The 20,515-nt window shown below is 47.7% G+C and overlaps 1 protein-coding gene across 4 annotated transcripts in view; it reads right to left on the bottom strand.

The window, feature by feature from the left end:
- Window positions 1–20,515, bottom strand: part of ero1b (endoplasmic reticulum oxidoreductase 1 beta) — a 142,439-nt gene that overhangs the window by 41,408 nt on the left and 80,516 nt on the right. For all 4 annotated transcript variants that reach the window (XR_005461051.1, XM_038800530.1, XM_038800532.1 and 1 more), the window contains 5 exons: window positions 20,100–20,220; window positions 19,123–19,169; window positions 17,178–17,189; window positions 14,898–14,924; window positions 7,503–7,595 (listed from right to left, as the gene is read on the bottom strand). Coding sequence is in view for 3 of the 4 variants with exons in the window: in XM_038800530.1 (XP_038656458.1) it covers window positions 7,503–7,595; window positions 14,898–14,924; window positions 17,178–17,189; window positions 19,123–19,169; window positions 20,100–20,220 (300 nt within the window). In the remaining variant the exon portion in view is untranslated. The remainder of the gene's footprint in view (window positions 1–7,502; window positions 7,596–14,897; window positions 14,925–17,177; window positions 17,190–19,122; window positions 19,170–20,099; window positions 20,221–20,515) is intronic.

Genomic DNA, 20,515 nt, shown 5'->3' with positions numbered 1-20,515 from the left:
TAAAAAAATAATAATTTTAGGACTGAAATGAGGAGAAATTTCTTCACCCAGAGTGGTGAGCCTGTGGAATTCTCTGCCACAATAAGCATTTGAGGCCAAAGCATTGCGTGTTTTCAAGAAGGAACATCAATACCTATTGCACCTACATGCTTACTTTCAGCAACTGGTGTACAAGGGCACCCAGGTCTTGTTGCACATTCTTCTTTCTCAATCTATAGCCATTCAGATAATGATTTGCCTTCCAATTTTTTGCTGCCAAAGAGGATAACCTCACATTTATCCACATTATACATCTACCATGCATTTGCCCACTCACTCAACTTAGGGATAAAGGAATCAAAGGATATGGGGGGAAAGAGGGAACAGGTTCCTCTTGCCAATCCTCAGGCGTACTACTATTTTTAAAACAACTTTATATAGCTCTTCCTTTAACTTCTCTTGTTAGCCATGGTTGGATTAATTTGCCTTTAAGGAATATAAATTTGTTGTCGGCAGTATATCAATTCTTTAAATGCTACCCATTCCTTGTTCTATCATTATACCTTTCAAATCAAAGAACCTACAGTGGGCATTTCGGCCCATTGGGTCTGCACCAGCCCTGAGAAAGAGCACCCTACCTAAGCCCATACCTCTACCCTATCCCCACACCTCCACCCTATCCCCGTAACCCCACCTAACCATTTTTGGACACCAAGGGCAATTTAGCATAGCCAATCCACCTAACCTGCACATTTTGGACTGAGGGGAAAAACCGGAGCACCCAGAGGAAACTCATGCAAACATGGGGAGAACATGCAGACTCCACACAGTGACCCAAGCCAGGAATTGAACCTGGGACCCTGGAGCTGTGAGGCAACTGTGCTAACCACTATTCTTCCATCTACCATGGTCAATTTGTTCCTCATACCTTCATAGTCTAGTTTTGGATTGAATTACATCACTTTCAAACTTCATGTTATGCTTACTCTACTCTAAAGTCTCCTTCATAACAAGATAATTAGCCTTCTTCATTGCACAATATCAGATCTAAAATAGCCCGTTTTTAAATTTGTGGAAAGTCATTTTGTATACATTGTAAAAATTAGTTCTCCACAAAATCAGTCCAATTAGTTTTACCCAGTTTATATGCGGGTTGAGGTCATTACTGTATTACCTTTGTTACATGTATTTCTAATTTCCTGACTTATGCCAACCATGCCCTACATTATCACTACTATTTGGTGGCAGATAAGCACTCCTACTAAAATTTGCTATTTCTTGCTTCTTCTTCGCTGAACTCAAACTGATGACACATTTTGATCTTCTGATTGAAGATCCTCTCACAAATTCCATCCTTTGTTAACAGTATTACCCTACCTCCTCTTCCCTTTTGTCTGCCCTTCCAAAATGTCAAATACCCTTGAACATTTCATGGCAATTAGATCATATTTGTTTACTTTCATTGTACTGTCAATTCATCAACCTTATTGCGACTGTTGCGTGCATTCAAATAGTGTCTTTAACTGTCTTTTTATTTTTGCACTTCTCGCCTTACCTGCAGGTGCACTCTTAAGGTTGCATGCTGTGTTTCTTCCTGTCATACTCTGATCCCCATGTCCCTTTTTTGCTCTGTTGCATTTGTGCCATCTCCTTTAATCTATCACATCCTCATAAACTTAATTCTTCACCCCACCATTTAGTTTAACACCCTCTCTACTCTCTAGTTCTACAACCTGCCAGAACACTGGTCCTAGCATGGTTCAGGTGAAGACTGTACTGACGGTACAGCTCCGATTTTCTTTTTTAAATATATTTTTATTCAAGGCATTTTCACATTTATCCGCAAAACATCAGAAGAACAAAACTCAATAACCAACCACAACTGGCCTGCCCCCCTGACACCAAACCCCTGCCAGATCCCGTCTTCCCCATTTTAACCCCTGTAACAGCCCGCCCACCCCTCCCTGCTGACCCCTCAATCCGCCTTAAAGAAATCGATAAACGGCTTCCACCTCCAGGTGAGCCCTTCTGCCAACCCTTGCAGAGCGAACTTGACCCTCTCAAGCCTCAGGAATTCTGCCAGGCCGCTCACCCACACTCTCACTTTTAGTGGCTCCGAGTCCCGCCACCCTCGCAAAATCCGCCTCCGGGCTATCAGGGCGGCAACGGCCAAAACATCGGTCTCTCTCACCCTCTGGACTCCCAGGTCTTCCGACACTCCAAATATCGCCAACTCTGGATTCAGAACCACCCCACACCCAACATTACGTTCAAGAACACCGACTTGAACCCTCCCAAGTCTTGGACACGTCCAGAACATGTGGGCATGATTCACAGTAACCCCCCCCCCCCCCGCCTCCCCTCCTATCCTTTATCCCTGCAAAGAACCTACGCATCCTCGCCACTGTCATATGAGCCCTATGTACCATCTTAAACTGGATGAGGTTTAACCTTGCACATGAGGAGGACCAGTTCACCCTCTGCAAGGCCTCAACCCATGCCTTGGCCCCATTACCCCTCTTGCGCTAATGCCTTCCACCAGGTCTCCCTCACACTTCAACAATTCCTTATAGATATCCGGCACCTGCCCGTCTCCTATTTCACTGATAGCACCTTGCCCTGCAACCCTAGGGGCAGCAGCCTAGGAAAAGTCAGCACCTCTTTCCTCATGAAGTCCTGAACCTGCAGGAACCTAAAGCCTTTCCCCTGGGCAACTCTCTCACTTCCTCAAAGTCCTCCAGTGCCGCAAACGTGCCCTCTACAAACAAGTCCCCAAAGAGCTCAATCCCCGCCTGTTGCCACCCACTAAACCTTGCATCAAGCCCGCCAACGTACACCTATGATTATCGCAGATTGGTGCCTACACCGAGGTACCCTCAGCCCAAATTCTGCCTCCACTGCTCCCACACCCTTCGGGCCGACACCATCATTGGGCTCACTAAGTACCTGGTCGGCGTGAACGGCAAAGGTGCCAACAATAAAGTACTCAAAAACTCATTCCCCTACACGGTGTCGCCTACACGTGCCCCCACAACGACCCCTCCCCCATTTCCCCATCATTGCAAGGTTCGTTGCCCAATAATAATTTATCATATTTGGCAACATCAGCCCCCCAACCCTCGCTCTAAAAAGCCTGCTGCACCCACAGGGTGGGGGACAAAAGCTTTCTCGACCACACAAACCCGGAGATTGACCTTCCTAAAGAACGACTTGGAGACAAAAATCAGGAGGTTCTGAAACACAAACAGAAACCTGTTTACTGTGACAGAATGTTGGATAGATAGATAGATATATAGCTAGATCGATAGAAAGATAGTTTGAGAGATAGATAGATATATCGGTATGTGAATAGAGAGATAGAGACAGAGAGAGATAGAGACAGAGAGAGATAGAGACAGAGAGAGATAGAGACAGAGAGAGATAGAGACAGAGAGAGATAGAGACAGAGAGATAGAGACAGAGAGATAGAGAGATAAGTCTTCACTGTCTGCACTTACCCTGCTAGCAGTAGCCAAGTTGTGCAGCTGCACCTGGATACCCGAATACCTGAAACTAGCTCCCACCTACCCTAAATGGCAAGTCCCCCAGTCTCCTTTCCTGCCCTCTATTAATCGGAAACATCGCACTCTTTCCTGTGTTCAATTTATGTCCCGAACACCAGCCAAATTTCCTGAAAATCTCCATAATACCTCCAATGCTGCCGACCGGGTCCAAAATGTACAATTTCAGGTCGTCCGCATACAGCGAGATCGTAGGCTCGGCACCCTCCCACCTGCTCAATCCCTCTCCAATTCCCTCGACACCCTAAACGCCATTGCCAACGGCTCTATCGGCAAGACGAAAAACAACTGGGAGAGTGCGCAACCTGCCTCGTCCCCCAGTGTAGCTCAAAGTACCCAAATTCACTCGGTTGATCCGCATGCTCGTAACCAGCACCGTACCCCTGCCCGAACCGTCCCAGCACCTCCAGCAAATACACTCACTCCACCAGATCAAAAGCCTTCCCGCGTACATTGCCACCACTCCCTCTACCTCCTGCCCCTCCAAAGGCATCATAATTACATTGAGTAGGTAGCGCAGTTGTTAGCATTGCTGCATCACTAAATTGCCCCTTAATTGGAAATAAAATGAATTGGGTACTCGAAATTTTTAAAATATTAAAAAATTAATAATTACATTGAGTAGCCTCCATACATTCGCAGACAATAGCCTGCCCTTCACAAATTCAGTCTGATCCTCGCCCATCACTCCGGCACACAGTCGTCAATCCACGATGCAAGCACCTTCGTCAATAACTTGGCATCTACATTCAATAGCGATATCGGGCAGTACGACCCGCACTGTTCTTCTTTAATTTATCCTTCTTTAAAATCAGGGAGATGGAAGCCTGCGACAATGTAGGGGGGAGTTTCCCCCCTCTCACAGCTCCCATTTTCTCTAGTACTGGTGCCAGAAGAAACAAAACTCATGTCACTCGCATCAACCTTTGAGTGACGAATTAACTACTCTCTAATCTGACCCCCTAGGCCAATTTGCTCATAGTTCAGGTGTCCCGAGATTCTGCTTTTTCCAATTTGCTCCTAGCTGTTTATAAAGTAAAAGTCACCATAGTTGCAGATCAACAGAGGCTGGTTTCCCCTTTGAGGGTTAGAGCTGACTGGTGGTGATTTTACCAGAGGAGTACTAGACCTCAGGCAAGGGGCAAGGTTCACGAATAACCTCAGCCGATACAAGAATTGAATCCGCGCTTTAGGCATCGCTCTGCATCAAGAATCAGCTGTCCAGCCAACTGAGCTAAACAGCCCCTAGCTGCTTATACTCCCTCAGTAGCATGGTAGCATAGTGGTTAGTACTATGGCTTCAAAGCTCCAGGGTCCCAGGTTCAATTCCCGGCTTGGGTCACTGTCTGTGCGGAGTCTGCACGGTCTCCCCGTGTCTGCGTGGGTTTCCTCCGGGTGCTCTGGTTTCTTCTCAGTCCAAATATGTGCAGAGTTACGTGGATTGGCTATGCTAAATTGCCTTAAGTATCCAAAAGAAGGTTAGGTGGAGTTATGGGGATAGGGTGGAGATGTGGGCTTAGATAGGGTGCTATTTCCAACGGCTAGAGCAACGGCAACGGCATGTTTCGATGAATAGAACCCCTTTCTTGGTTCCACGTACGCCGTTGGTACTTTGTGAACCACAGCCACTGGAAGTTCTATTTGACTCTCCAGCCCAGAGCAGATGTCTCTAACCTTGGCACTGGCCAGGCAACACAGCCTCCGTTCTCAGCTGCACAGAGCAGTGCCTGTCCTCCTGACTGTACGGTTCCCTACTACCACTACATTCCCCCACTTGAATGGCTTTCTGTACCACAGTGCCATGGTCAGTTTTCCCATCCACCTTGCAACTCTTGCTTTCATCCAAACAGGCTGCAAGAACCTCAAAAACTGTTGGGACAATTTCCTACCTTCTCAATCCCTTACCTACCTTACTTGCAGTCACATCCTCCTGTCCCTGATGACTGACCAAATTGTAAGATCCTAACCCAAAGTGTATGACCACCTGGAACAAAGCATCCAGGTAACATCCTCCCTCACAGTGTCTGCATTTCTGGCCATCTGAGCTGAAGCACCAAATTTACGACATTTACAGATGTGTTTGCCCTTGTTCACACTGGCATCCAGGAGATCCAAATTCTGCAGTCGCAACACATCACCTCCCCTGCCATTCATGTCTATTAAGTAGCTAATCAAATATTTTTAATTTAAATTAATGCCACTTCTCAGCAGCACTTAAATTAATTTAAGCTTGCGATCCAATAAACCCTACTGCTTAAAATAAATAACGTACTCCCTAGATTGATTTTCCTTCTGCTTATTTAGCTATAATTGTAAGCCATAGATCATAGAATTTACAGTGCAGAAGGGGGCCATTTGCCCCTTTGAGTCTGCACCGTCCCTTGGAAAGACCACCCTACTTAAGCCATACATCCACCCTATCCCCGTAACCCCATCTAACCTTTTTGGACACCAAGGGCAATTTAGCATGGCCAATTCACCTAACATGCACATCTTTGGACTGTGGAAGAAAACCGGTGCACCCGGAGGAAACCCACGCAGACACAGGGAGAACATGCAGACTCCGCACAGACAATGACTCAAGCCAGGAATTGAACCTGGGACCCTGGAGATGTGAAGCCACAGTGCTAACCACTGTGCTACCGTGCCGCTCAAGGTTTTCAAAAAAATGACCCAATTCTATTTTTCCAATTAGCATGGCCAATCCACCTAACCTGCACATCTTTTTGGATTGTGGGGCGAGACCCACGCAGACATGGGGAGAATCTGCAAACTCCACAGACAGTGAACCGGGGCCGGGATCGAACCCGGGTCTTCGGCGCTGCGCAGCAGCAGTGCTAACCACTGCCCACCATGCTGCCCTACTTCAAGGTTTTTCAAACAGAGAACAAAGAAAAGTTATAGCACAGGAACAGGCCCTTTGGCCCTCCAAGCCTGCGCTGATCCAGATCCTCTATCTAAAACTGTCTACTATTTTCTAAGGATAAAGAACAAAGAAAAAATTACAAAAACAAAGAATAATTACATTTTAAACATTTTTAAAACGTTGTTTTATGTTCCAGCACTTCACCAATACACCCCAGCAGCAGTTACACACTAACCAGCTCACTGTTTCCCTGTAAATTTCACTAATATATAAATCAAAATAGTACTTAATACACCTTACTTGGAGTACTAAGTTGTACTTTGCAAAAAGATCAGGCATACCAGTTTAATCTTTAGTTTGGATGGGAAATATCTCCAGTCTATCACCTACTGGCTGGCTTTCATGTGATATATTACCGGGATTGTTTTTTTTTGGATTCAACTGTTATGTTTAAACCCTGCTACTCCTCCACTTTGATTCCTGCTCGGTCTCCAAACTTTAAAGCCCCCTTGCTGCTCTCGCTGATTCTCAGGCCTTACACAATAACTGGAATCATACCTCTTTGTATGGGTTGTTAGATAGTGTAGATTTAACACAGTTCATTCCTCTTCCCCTAATCCTTGGTGCTGATGTCTGTGCCCATTCTGCCATACCAGTCAACTAACATATAATCAGGGTTTTAAATAAAGTTGTTTTTAATTTATATGGCTCTGCTATGATACATACGGAATAACTTATTCACATTTTGGCTTATCCAAAGCAATGTAATTATCTAAATATCGACGTTACAATTTTTTGCTCCTCTACATTTCTCATCATTCACCATTTGAAGTTACACAGGCAACCTGCTTTCAAGCTTTTGCTCTTGAACTAATTAGGGGGAGGAACTGCAGGTATCAATTATCCTTGGGTCAGTTTATGAAAATACCTAGCATCCATATCCCACCAGATGTGAAATCTGACACAGAATTTGCATCCTAATACATTACATCTATAATTCACATGGTGAAGCATGCTGCAGGTTAACCAACAAATAGCTCTCTCTGGCCTGAATGAAATATTTCAAATATTTACATGAGGAAATTATTTGTACATACCATCAAGGAGATACTTTGCACTGAGATGTAGATTGATACTAGCATGGAGCCCTGAAATAAGCCTGTAAAATACTCTCTTTTCAAGGCATAGACCTACAAATGAAAATTTGCATCATCAATAAAATCAGAGTACAGCTCATTTACTTTATAGTGTAGATAACTTTAGTATGTTATTTACAGAATATACAAATCTATCTTCACATTAAGCTGCAAGGATTCTGCTATTTCAGCTTAAGAGAATGCTTTAAAGAAATTAAAGTTGTAGATCAGAATTATCCACATCCACATCTTTCATCACCTGTTTGATTAACTTCAGTATCTCAGTACCTGCAACCAATCTCTTTTTGGTAAGAAAAACATCTCTCCACATAACCCACTCAGTAACATTCTTTAACCCACTTATTCCCTACTAAGATACAACACAGGACAGTTTACATTTTGCTAAATCTAGTACCTTAGAAAGCTTCCATTGTAGGTTTGACAAATAATCACAACCAAAAACTTAGCTTTTTGTCCTATTTGAATCACAACTTTGGTGCTTGGGCCCTTCAGTGGAGGCAAGGGTATCTTAACTAGTGACATGATGCCTCACTCTTACAGGTTACCAAAAAGTAGGTATTGAAATATTATGGTTTACGGTTTTGTCTGATAAATAAAAAATTTCACATTATGAATTTTGTTGTACATAATGTACAAAGCTGGCATTTTTGTGCATGTTAGGTGGATTGGCTATGCTATATTGCCCCGAGTGTCCAAAAAGGTTAGGTGGGGACTTCCGGTTGCGGCTATGACCAGCTAAGTCGCACGTTTGGCTGCTCCTGTTAGGAAGGTGTTTTCGGGCCGATTGGAGGGCCCCTAACGGCGCTGGAACGGCAATTCCCGGTGGGGGAAGGTTCCCAGAGGAGAACCCCGAAAAATTTATGGTCGTCACCCGAAGTGGGGCAGGAAAAAAAGCGGCAGCAGCTCCCCGAAAAAAGCGGGGGAAGAAATCCAAAATGGCAGCCGGCGGCGCACCCGAGGACTGGAGGAAATGGGCGGAGGAGCAGCAGGCCGTTCTCCTGCGCTTCTTCACGGAGCTGAAAGTGGAGCTGCTGGAGTCGATGAACGCGACGACCACCAGGCTGATGGGGGCACAGGCGACCCAAGAGGCGTCAATTCGGGAGCTGCAGCAGGAGATGACTGTGAGGGAGGAGGAGGCCACGGTCCTCGTGGGAAAGGTGGAGGTGCACGAGGCACTCCACCTGAGATGGCAAAACCGATTGGAGGAGATGGATACCCGCATGAGGCGGAAAAACCTGAGGATCCTGGGCCTGGCAGAAGGGCTGGAGGGGTCGGACCTCCAGGGGTATGTGGCAGAAATGCTGGGCTCACTGATGGGGGCAGGGGCCGTCCCTTCGCCCCTGGAATTGGAGGAGGCCTACAGAGTAATGGCCAGGAAGCCAAGAGCAAACGAACCCCCGAGGGCGGTGCTGGTTCGGTTCCAGCGATTCAGTGACCGGGAGAGGGTGCTGAGGTGGGCCAAGAGAGAGAGGAGCAGCAAATGGGAGAACTCGACGGTGAGGATCTTTCAGGACTGGAGTGCGGAGGTGGCAAAGCGGCGGGCCCGGTTCAACCGGACGAAGGCGGTGCTGCATGCCAAGAGAATCAGATTCGGGATGCTGCAGCCAGCGCGCTTGTGGGTGACCTATAAGGACCAGCACCACTATTTCGAGTCCCCGGAGGAGGCGTGGGCCTTTGTCCAGGAAGAAAAGCTGGACTCGAACTAGAACCAGGGGATACTTGGCGGTCGTTGCCGCTCTGGTACTTTAAGCTGGACACGTGGCTTTCTTTTGGTTGGATTTTCACTTGGCCGTATTTTTGGACCCTTTTTGTTCTCTATACCAGTTTTTTCTCTCTTTTTTCTGTTATTTATAATGTTATGTTGGGAGGGCGGGGGAGTGCCGGGGGTATGTGTTTCTTGTGGGGTTTTTGGTTGTTTTGTATTTATCGGTGTGAGATCGGGGACGGGGGTGGAACTGAAGATGGAGGGGCGGGGAGGGGCAGGGCGAAAGCGCGGGCTTTCCTCTGGTTTCCCGCGCACGGGGCAGAGGAGGGAGGGGGGTAGGAGTAAGGGGCGTGGTCAGCAATGGCTCCCTTTCCCGCGCTGGAGCGGGGTCAAGGAGGGGTGGTAAGGGGGGGGACGTCCCCCATGCCGGGAGGAGCCGGAGTGTGGCAGGGGCAGCCGGGTCAGCGTAAACCAGCTGACTTACGGAAGTACTATGGAGGGTGCATCGCGGCTAGGAAGGGTCCTAGCCTGGGGGGGGGAGGGGGGGCCACCGGGTTGCTGCTGAAAAGGCCAGGGAGGAGAAGTTGAGGACTGGGGGGGGGGGGGGGGGGGGGGGGGCCATCACCATGGGGAGCGGGTCAGAAAGGGAGGGCTGACTCGGGGCGAGCAGGTGACAGGATATGGCTAGTCGGCAGGGGAAAGGGGCGGGCTGCCCTTCGACTCGGCTGATCACTTGGAATGTGAGGGGGCTGAATGGGCCGGTCAAGAGAACGAGAGTAATCTCGCATTTGAAGGGGCTGAAGGCGGATGTAGCAATGCTACAAGAGACCCATTTGAAGGTGGCGGACCAGGTCCGCCTGAGAAGGGGGTGGGTGGGACAGGTGTTCCACTCAGGACTGGACGTAAAGAACCGAGGGGTGGCGATCCTGGTAGGGAAGAGGGTGTCGTTCGTGGCGGCGGAGGTGGTGGCGGATAAAGAGGGTAGATATGTCATGGCGAAGGGTAGGCTGCAGGGGGAGAAAGTGGTGATGGTTAACGTGTATGCCCCGAACTGGGACGACGCTGGCTTCATGAGGCGCCTACTGGGCCTCATTCCGGACCTGGAGGCAGGGGGCCTGATCATGGGGGGGGGGACTTCAACACAGTGCTGGACCCCGTGTTGGACAGATCGAGTTCAAGGACGAGTAGGAGGCCGGCAGCGGCAGAAGTGTTAAAGGGGTTTATGGAGCAGATGGGAGGGGTGGACCCCTGGAGGTTTGGGAGGCCGAGGGCGAGGGAGTATTCCTTTTTCTCCCATGTCCACAGAGTCTATTCTAGAATTGACTTTTTTGTATTGAGCAGGGGACTGATCCCGAAAGTACGGGAAGTGGAGTACTCGGCCATAGCGGTCTCAGACCACGCGCCACACTGGGTAGATTTGGAAATGGGGGAGGTGCGAGACCAGCGTCCGCTGTGGCGCCTGGATGTGGGGTTGCTGGCGGATGAGGAGGTGTATAAGAGGGTCCGGAAGAGCATTGAAAGATATCTGGACATTAATGACACGGGGGAGGTGCAGGTGGGGATGGTATGGGAGGCCCTGAAGGCGGTGATCCGGGGGGAGCTGATCTCCATACGGGCACATAGGGAAAGGAGGGAGAGACAGGAGAGGGAGAGGCTGGTGGGGGAGCTTCTGGACGTGGATAGGAAATATGCGGAGGCACCAGAGGAGGGGTTGCTGGGGGAACGGCGTAGTTTGCAGGCTAAGTTTGACCTGTTGACCACCAGAAAGGCGGAGACACAGTGGAGAAGGGCGCAGGGCGCGATTTATGAGTATGGGGAGAAGGCGAGTAGGATGTTGGCGCATCAGCTCCGCAAGCGGGATGCGGCTAGAGAAATTGGGGGAGTGAGGGAGAGGGGTGGGAACATAGTGCAGAAGGGGCCAGAAGTAAATGGGGTTTTCAGAGAGGAGCTGTATCGGTCAGAGCTGCCGACGAGGGGAGGGGGGATGGAGGGCTTCTTGAACAAACTGAGGTTCCCCAAGTCCAAGAGGAGCTGGTAGAGGGGCTGGGGGCGCAGATAGGGTTAGAGGAGCTAGTCAAGGGGATTGGGCATATGCAGTCGGGGAAGGCGCCGGGGCCAGACGGGTTCCCGGTGGAATTTTACAAAAAATATGCGGATCTGGTGGGCCCTGTGCTGGTGCGAGCCTTCAACGAGGCATGGGAGGGGGGGGCTCTGCCCCCGACAATGTCGCAGGCACTGATCTCTCTGATCTTGAAGCGGGACAAGGACCCCGTGCAGTGTGGGTCATATAGGCCTATCTCGCTCCTGAATGTGGACGCCAAGCTGCTGGCAAAGATCCTGGCTACCAGGATAGAGGATTGTGTGCCAGGGGTGATACACGAGGACCAGACGGGTTTTGTGAAAGGGCGGCAGCTTAATACGAACGTGCGGAGACTGCTAAACGTCATCATGATGCCGGCAGTGGAGGGGGAGGCGGAGATAGTGGTGGCATTGGACGCGGAGAAAGCATTTGATAGGGTGGAGTGGAAGTACCTGTGGGATACGCTGGAACGGTTTGGATTTGGGGAGGGATTTATTAAATGGGTGAAGCTGCTCTATTCGGCCCCGACGGCAAGTGTAGTGACGAATGGTAGGAGATCGGAGTATTTTGGGCTCCACCGGGGGACCAGACAGGGGTGCCCCTTGTCCCCCCTGCTCTTCGCACTGGCAATTGAACCGTTGGCGATGGCACTGAGGGGCTCAGGGGGGTGGAGAGGGCTGACAAGGGGCGGGGAGGAGCACCGGGTATCGCTATACGCGGACGACCTGCTGCTATACGTGGCAGACCCAGAAGGGGGAATGCCGGAGGTGATGGAACTGCTAGCAGAATTCGGGAACTTTTCGGGGTACAAGCTAAACTTGGGTAAGAGTGAGGTATTTGTGATACACCCAGGGGACCAGGAAGAGGGAATCGGGAGACTCCCGTTGAAGAGAGCAGGAAAGAGTTTTAGATATTTAGGGGTGCAGGTGGCAAGGAACTGGGGGACTCTCCACAAGTTGAACTTCTCTAGGCTGGTGGAACAGATGGAGGAGGAATTTAAAAGGTGGGACATGGTGCCGCTGTCGCTGGCGGGCAGAGTGCAGTCCGTTAAAATGACGGTCCTCCCGAGGTTTTTGTTTTTATTTCAGTGCTTGCCCATCTTCCTCCCTAGGGCCTTCTTCAAAAAGGTGACGAGCAGCATCATGAGCTACGTGTGGGCGCACGGCACCCCAAGGGTGAGGAGGGTCTTCTTGGAGCGGAGTAGGGAGAGTGGAGGGCTGGCATTACCCAACCTCTCGGGGTATTACTGGGCGGCTAATGTATCGATGGTGCGCAAGTGGATGATGGAAGGGGAGGGGGCAGCTTGGAAACGAATGGAGAGGGCGTCCTGTGGCAACATAAGCCTGGGGGCCCTAGTAACGGCGCCATGGCCGCTCCCTCCCACGAGGTACACCACGAGCCCGGTGGTGGCGGCCACCCTCAAGATCTGGGGACAGTGGAGGCGACACAGGGGGGAAGTGGGAGGTCTGATGGAGGCACCGTTAAGAGGGAACCATAGATTCACCCCGGGGAACATGGACGGGAGATTCCAGAGCTGGCACAGGGTGGGCATCAGGCAGCTGAAGGATCTGTTTGTAGATGGGAGGTTTGCGAGCCTGAGAGAGCTGGAGGAGAAATTCGGGCTCCCCCCGGGAAACGTGTTTCGACATTTGCAGGTGAAGGCATTTGCTAGACGCCAGGTGGAAGGGTTCCCCTTGCTCCCCAGCAGGGGGGCGAGCGATAGGGTGCTCTCGGGGGTCTGGGTCGGAGGGGGGAGGATATCGGACATATACAAAGTAATGCAGGAGGCTGAGGAGGCATCAGTAGAGGAGCTGAAAGCCAAGTGGGAGGGGGAGCTGGGAGAGCAGATAGAGGATGGGACATGGGCTGATGCCCTGGAGAGGGTTAATTCTTCCTCCTCGTGTGCGAGGCTTAGCCTCATTCAATTTAAGGTGCTACATAGAGCCCATATGACGGGGACAAGGATGAGTCGGTTCTTTGGGGGTGAGGACAGATGTGTCAGGTGTTCGGGAAGTCCAGCGAACCATGTCCATATGTTTTGGGCATGTCCGGCACTGGAGGAGTTCTGGAAGGGGGTGGCAAGGACGGTGTCGAGGGTGGTGGGATCCAGGGTCAAACCAGGATGGGGACTAGCGATTTTTGGGGTTGGGGTGGAGCCGGGGGTACAGGAGGCGAGAGAGGCCGGAGTACTGGCCTTTGCGTCCCTAGTTGCGCGAAGAAGGATACTGATACAGTGGAAGGACGCGAGGCCTCCAAGCGTGGAAACTTGGATTAATGACATGGCAAGCTTTATCCAGTTGGAAAGGGTCAAATTCGCCCTGAGAGGGTCGGTACAAGGGTTCTTCAGGCGGTGGCAGCCTTTCCTCGACTTTTTGGCTCAAAGATAGGGTGCAGAGGTCGCAGCAGCAGCAACCCGGGGGGGGGGGGGGGGGGGGGGGGGGGCCAACAACGGGCTGTGGTGGGTTATTTAAGGTTGTAATGCGGGCAAATTTGTTCGCAGTTCATGTTTGATGTTAATTGTTGCTTTGTTTGTTTTGGGGGGGGGGGGGGAGGGACAGCGCGCGCGGGGGGGGGGGATATTTGTTAAGAGGGAATATTTTGTAATAGCCTATGGTTAGGGGGGGTAAATATTTTCATGTAAAAAATCTCTTCAATAAAAATTATTTAAAAAAAAAAGGTTAGGTGGGGTTATTGGGATAGAGTGGAGGTGTGCGCTTAAGTTGGATGCTCTTTCCAAGGGCTGGTGCAGACTCGATGGGCTGACTGGTCTCCTACTGCACTGTAAATTCTATGAGGTCAGGACGCCACAATCTCTCGCTACACTGGCGGGTTTCACCACTGTACAAAACGGGGCTGTGTGTGGTCTCGGCCGCGCTTTCCCCGTTCAGGTGCCTTATACAATGCAAGTTGTGTTGAATTGCCACCTGTTTCTCAGCACTGCGAGCGCTGGGAAACACGTGGTTAAATATGCTCGCCAGGGTCTTTGTTCCCTTTTGGGAGAATCATGTCCAAAATGATGGCAAGCTTTCAATGTTTCAAAGGCTAGTAAGTAGACGTTTCAATCATAAAACTTTGGATACCTTCCGGATATTGGTATTAAGACAATGCAAGACTCTTCAGAAAATAGATGGGTCATGTGCAAATTGTAAAGATCTATGAGGATTCCTTGCAGCCTTATTACAACTAATCTACTGTAAAGTCCCAGGGGTATGAACGGGTGGCACTGAACTGTATGCAATTTATTTTGAACTGAATCCATCAACAAAGCCTTTGAACTTATAATAATTAATAGAATACAATTTGTTTCTGCCTTCGTCACCTGTTCCATTACATTAAGAAATCATGATTATAAAATATATGGTTGAGCACCTGCTGAACCATGGAAGTTCAGTGCTTAGGTATGGGTGCAATAGGAAACCACTCAAAAATGTTGGCTGAATTTCTCTATTTACATTTTCATTTTGCTGGCCAAACAGCCCAACTAGGCTAGTCCAGATAGCTTTAACGTAATGGATTTTCCAAACATTTCATACACATATGCAGTTATTACCTTCCAACCACTTGTAGAAAGATTCACCTGTGGATATAAAAACAAATCACTATATGACAAAAGATGCTACCATACTCAATATAACCGAAACACAATACCCATTTTTTCCTCCTCTCCTGAAGGCATAATCTCGTACTAGTGTTTGCATCAGATCATTGGAAGCGTACCAAAAGATCGATGTGTGTAAGCCAAGGCAAAGTGCTGGCAGATTATCTGTGTGGAACATCACAGCTGAGTTTAAAGCTGTTGTTACTGAATGTATACGTGTCTCTTCCAGCAAAAGCCAATGAACACCAACCAATAGTAGGAACCCTAATTTTCCACTCCCTAAATCAGAGGCACTTGAGATCAGTTATCATAGATATCATAGAATTTGCAGTGCAGAAGGAGGCCATTCGGCCCACCGAGTCTGCACCGGCTCTTGGAAAGAGCACCCTACCCAAGGTCAACACCTCCACCTTATCCCCATAACCCAGTAATCCCACCCAACACTAAGGGCAATTTTGGACACTAAGGGCAATTTATCTTGGTCAATCCACCTAACCTGCACATCTTTGGACGGTGGGAGGAAACCGGAGCACCCGGAGGAAACCCACGCACACACGGGGAGGATGTGCAGACTCCACACAGACAGTGACCCAAGCTGGAATCGAACCTGGGATCCTGGAGCTGTGAAGCAATTGTGCTATCCACAAGGCTACCGATGTTATAACATTGTCACTGCCACTCCAGGCGAGATTAGTGAATTTAGCTAAATTCTGTGATTATATCAGAAACTTTCCTGGTCTGCACAGCTTTCATCACATCAATCAGACCATTAGAACATTTACCCAAGTCACCCTGCATGACAAATCCAAACAATTTCTTTGAAAGCTGTCTAGGGTGCAAATAAAGCACTTTTCATCAATTTGCAGTGCTGTACACCACAGTCAGTATTTACAAAGATTTTTTTTAAATTTAGAGTACCCAATTCATTTTCTCCAGTTAAGGGCAATTTAGCGTGGCCATCTTTAAGTGGAACCCAAGCAAACACAGGGAGAATGTACAAACTCCACATTGATAGTGACCCAGGGCCGGGATCGAACCTGGGACCTTGGTGCCGTGAGGTAGCAGCGCTACCCACCATGCCGCCCAGTATTTACAAAGATAGCCCGCTTGTTTAGATTCCTTGTTTTTCTTTTAATTTTTTCAATTAAGGGGCAATTTAGCATGGCCAATCCGCCTACCCTGCACATCTTTGGGTTGTGAGAGAGACCCACACAGACACAACGTGTAAACTCTGCACGGACTCGGATCCTCGGCGCCATGAGGCAGCAGTGCTAAGCATTGTGCCACCGTGCCGCCCATAAATTCCTTGTTCTAGTGCAGATTATTTTTTAAACTTCAGTTATGGGCAACTCTGATCCATAAATGGAATGTACTAGAAAATTGTAAGCAAATTTATTTTTAGCACTGCTGCCTCATGGCACCGAGGTTCGATTCAGGCTCTGGGCCACTGTCCGTGCGGAGTTTGCGCATTCTCCCAGTGTTTGTATGGATTTCACCCCACAACCCAAAGATGTGCAGGGTAGGTGAACTGCAGGGCCGGCTCAAGGCACCGGCAACTCGGGCAGTCGCCCGGGGCGCCATGTGCTAGGGGGCGCCAGAGACTCGGGTCCCGCGCATGCGCAGTTGGGCCAGTGCCAACCAGCGCATGCGCGGTGGCCGCCCTCCCCCAGGGCGGCCCCCCCCTCGGTCCGCCCCCCTGCTCGGTCCGCTCCCCCCCCCCCCCACCCCCCCCGGGTCCGTTCCCCCTCGGGTCCCCCCCCCCCCCCCCCCAAGGGCGCCGAAGTTCAGCTTGCCCGGGGCGCCAGCAACCCTAGGGCCGGCGCTGGTGAACTGGCCATGCTAAATTGCCCCTTACTTGGAAAAAATGAATTGGGTACAAATTTTTTAAAAAATTGAGCAAATTTACGAAGTATAATTAAATTCCATCCATCACAGATGAACCTTTTTTAAGTTGCATTTTAGTAAGAAAATGCTAAATATTGGAATTTTAAATGGCTAAAGGAGAGGTTACATTTACAGGTTAACAAATGTTTCATTTAATGCACAATAAAATTGAATTCTGAATAATTTTTGATTTAATTTAGGGCAAATAGTTTTACCCACCGTTATAGGCTATATACTTCTCTTTTTAAAAAAGTGGACACAAAAGTGTTTTCCATTGCAACCCAAATTTCAGAAGCGGAATAAACAAATTAATTCACACATATTTATATCCATCCCGTCTGCTCTTACCATCGTCATTTCCTAAAGAGAGAAAACAAATTAAAAAAAATAAATTTCAGGCAATTAAAACTATGTAAAAATATTTACAAAAGAAAATCAACATATAAAAATAAAAACATTAGCTTGTGTATACGTATGGAGTTAGACCATCTTAGTTGGTACTTGGTTACTCTGGTTAGAAAGTTTTGGGCTTCACTTCAGGCTGCAATCTAGGTTGGCTTTCCAGTGCAGCACAGAATGTGTACTGCAATATTACAGGAGCCATTAAACAAAGGCCCGTCTACGGCTGCCAGTTATTTAGGGGACAAGAGGACTATTTGAAGAACACTCAGTGTTGTGGCCAACATTTTCCCCTCAAGATCACTTAAAAATAGATTAGCTGATCATTCATCTTGTTGCCACTTGTGTGATATTGCTGGGCGGAAAACAAATTAGTGCGCTTCCAAGTAAGTTAGTTTATGTGAAATTCTTTGACAGACAGAGACAACGGAGATGCTTTATGTAAATACAATTGTTTTGTTTTCTTGTTATGCTTACTGATGCAGTTCTGATCAGTAACCTTTGTTGTAAAGTGGACGAAATATGAAATTCCGGGTATTTACCAAGAGAATAAAACCACAAGATTCCACAATTTTAAACATCATAAGAATTTTCACTACACAAAACTTTACAAAGCCAGAAGTCAATACAATCCATCACACTCTATCGTCCAGAATTAACATGAGGTAAACATGAATTAATGACAACTGTGGTCAAACACACAAACTGTGCATTAAACGGCATAAACAACGAAGACAGATCCCACACATTTTCTCAGGAACCGAGTCATCATTCACAGTCACGACCTTTAATCTCAGTTTTCCTTATGAGGAAATCGATGTATAACCTTTGATTTCCCTCAACAGCAGTCCAAGTTAGCCTGGAAGCTCTCTTGCTTCTTTTTCCTGCAATCGTTGTCATGCAACAAGACTCCATGTCAAGTTGCCCCAATGACTACTCACCTCCCAGTTTCTCAATCACTAAATTCAAGACTGCGTCCCACTGGATTAGCCAGGCAGCACCCCAGCATCGCGCTGTTTGCACAATTCCAACTAGCTAGCTGTACTGGGCAGACGTCCATTGATCACTACTTCTTTCTGCCCCCAACAACCAGCTTCACAGAACAGACAGCCTCACTTCAGCTTCACAGAGCTATCAACTGCCCCTGGACTTTGAGCCCCAACTCCTCAAGGGACTCTTTGAATCTCAACTGCATGGAGCTAATGACAGCACTTCAGCTGCTGCCTCAGCTCCAGACTAACCTCGTCACATGGGCCAATTGTTCTGCCCCCTCCCCAGATCCCATGGTTGCATTTCAGTGCCAAAACACCAGCTGTCAAAAGGGGACCATGCATGAGAGGTCTCTGCACTGTGCTCCTGTGCCGCTACCCCAGGCATGCGGAGACTTGTAGCCCTTCAACCAGGGCCCTAGCCTCTGCCCCAAAAAAGCACAGGAAACAGATTTCCTCACACTGAGTCATTTGAATACATGGTTACCACATAACATGATTACAAACAGGTCAAACTTGGTGGCACCTGCGAGATGAAGGGTAATGACAATTTGCATTTATAAAGTGCCTTTAAATATCACAAAGTTTCAAGACTGCCAGAGTTTGTCACTTTATCTCTGTACGTATATGTTGCCTCTTCTCAATGATTCAACTGCCAGTATAGAGGATATTGAGAATTCAGTTATTGGAAAATTGCAGGTGAAAAGTTTGTAGTTTTCCATTTATTGATGTCAAAGAGGCAGACAATAGCACTGCACCAATGAATTTTATCTGGTTTGCCCAAAAAAGGACCATCAACTTCTTGGGACAAGAAATATTTAAAAATAAACGTTTGCTCTGTCTGAAGTCACTGGTGAATATGCAGAAATAACAAGAGTAAAAACAGATTTTGCACATAAACTTACCTCTTCCGGGTGCTAGTGGGCTTAGAGGGCGATATACAGAACGAGGCCTGCAAAAGATATTCAAAGTCAGTCGCTTATAAGAATGGATTTCAGTAGTGCTGTAACATTTTGGGACAAACAGGATGAGTGGCAAGACATACTTTAAAATTCACAGATAGAATCTTGGGTTGCATTTTGCCCTAATCTAAACTAAACTCCTTTCTGATGATTCAGGTGGATGTCAGGATATTATTAGGAGCAGCAGATAAGGTTTCTCAACCTAACATTCCTCCTACAAATCCCTAAAAAAGGTTGCATTTATTAATGTCAACACAACAGGAACACTTTCTGCACATGTGCAGATGCAGTCAGTGACATCATGCTCAGCAATGACCTGCCTCAATTAGGGTTTGGTTCCACAATAAAATGCATCAATTAGTAAAGCAGGACATTCTCCAATTCTGCAGACAAAACCAAAAACAATACAAGTTTATGGAGAATGGGATTCAGGGCCACATTAGAGATGCTCAATGATTGAAGCCTTAAGCCAGAATCATGTATAACTTGGGCTGAATAGATCCTTGGCCTACATAAGTATCCAAGACTTAAAAGGAAAAAATTCAGAAATTTCCACTACGGCCTAATTTAAAAATGTTGGCAATATGAAGGAGCAGTTTATCATCAATTTGAGGGCCTGAAAAGTGGTCGTCACCATCAACACCAAAACGGAAAATGTTTAGTAAGACCAATACAAAGCTTCACAATTGGGCGGTTGCATAAACTCTTAAGTGTCCACTTGATCATAAATGAAAATAAAAACATAAATGATAGGAGTCCCTAAATATAATGTTGAAAGTAAGAAAAACTCAAAAGAACATGCAAATATTTCATCAGTGGCAACACTACCAAACATTACCACCACCCACCCAAGCACCCAGCCAAAGGAATCAGAAAGTAACTTCAAGGAGTATAATTTAGATTAAATTGAAAGGAAGTACTTGAAGCAGTTCTCTTCATAGATGCTGTTCCACACCCTCCAAGCTGATGATCCCCTATATCCAGTGTAACGCTCGGGATTCAGGAGGAGATCCACATATTCAGCATTAGGTGATAACTCATCTGCAAGGAGAAATTAATTTATCACTTTCAAGAAATAATCTGTTTACGGATAAGAAACAATACATTAGATGAGTCGGCATCGGTGAAGAAAGTCATTTTGACATTTTGTGGCAGGGGTGGGACGAGGACCCTTCATCAGAACTAAGACAACTTACTCAGTTTGGAAAGAGGGACGAGGAAGCAAATGAACAAAAATCATTGCAAGGAGGTTAAATATAGAACATAGAACAGTACAGCACAGAACAGGCCCTTCGGCCCTCAATGTTGTGCCGAGCCATGATCACCCTACTCAAAC

The sequence above is a fragment of the Scyliorhinus canicula genome, chromosome 6 (genome assembly GCF_902713615.1).
Source record: "Scyliorhinus canicula chromosome 6, sScyCan1.1, whole genome shotgun sequence".
Taxonomy (NCBI): Eukaryota; Metazoa; Chordata; class Chondrichthyes; order Carcharhiniformes; family Scyliorhinidae; genus Scyliorhinus; species Scyliorhinus canicula.
The sequence above is the reverse complement of the archived record's forward strand: the minus strand, read 5'-3'. Positions and strand labels throughout refer to the sequence as shown.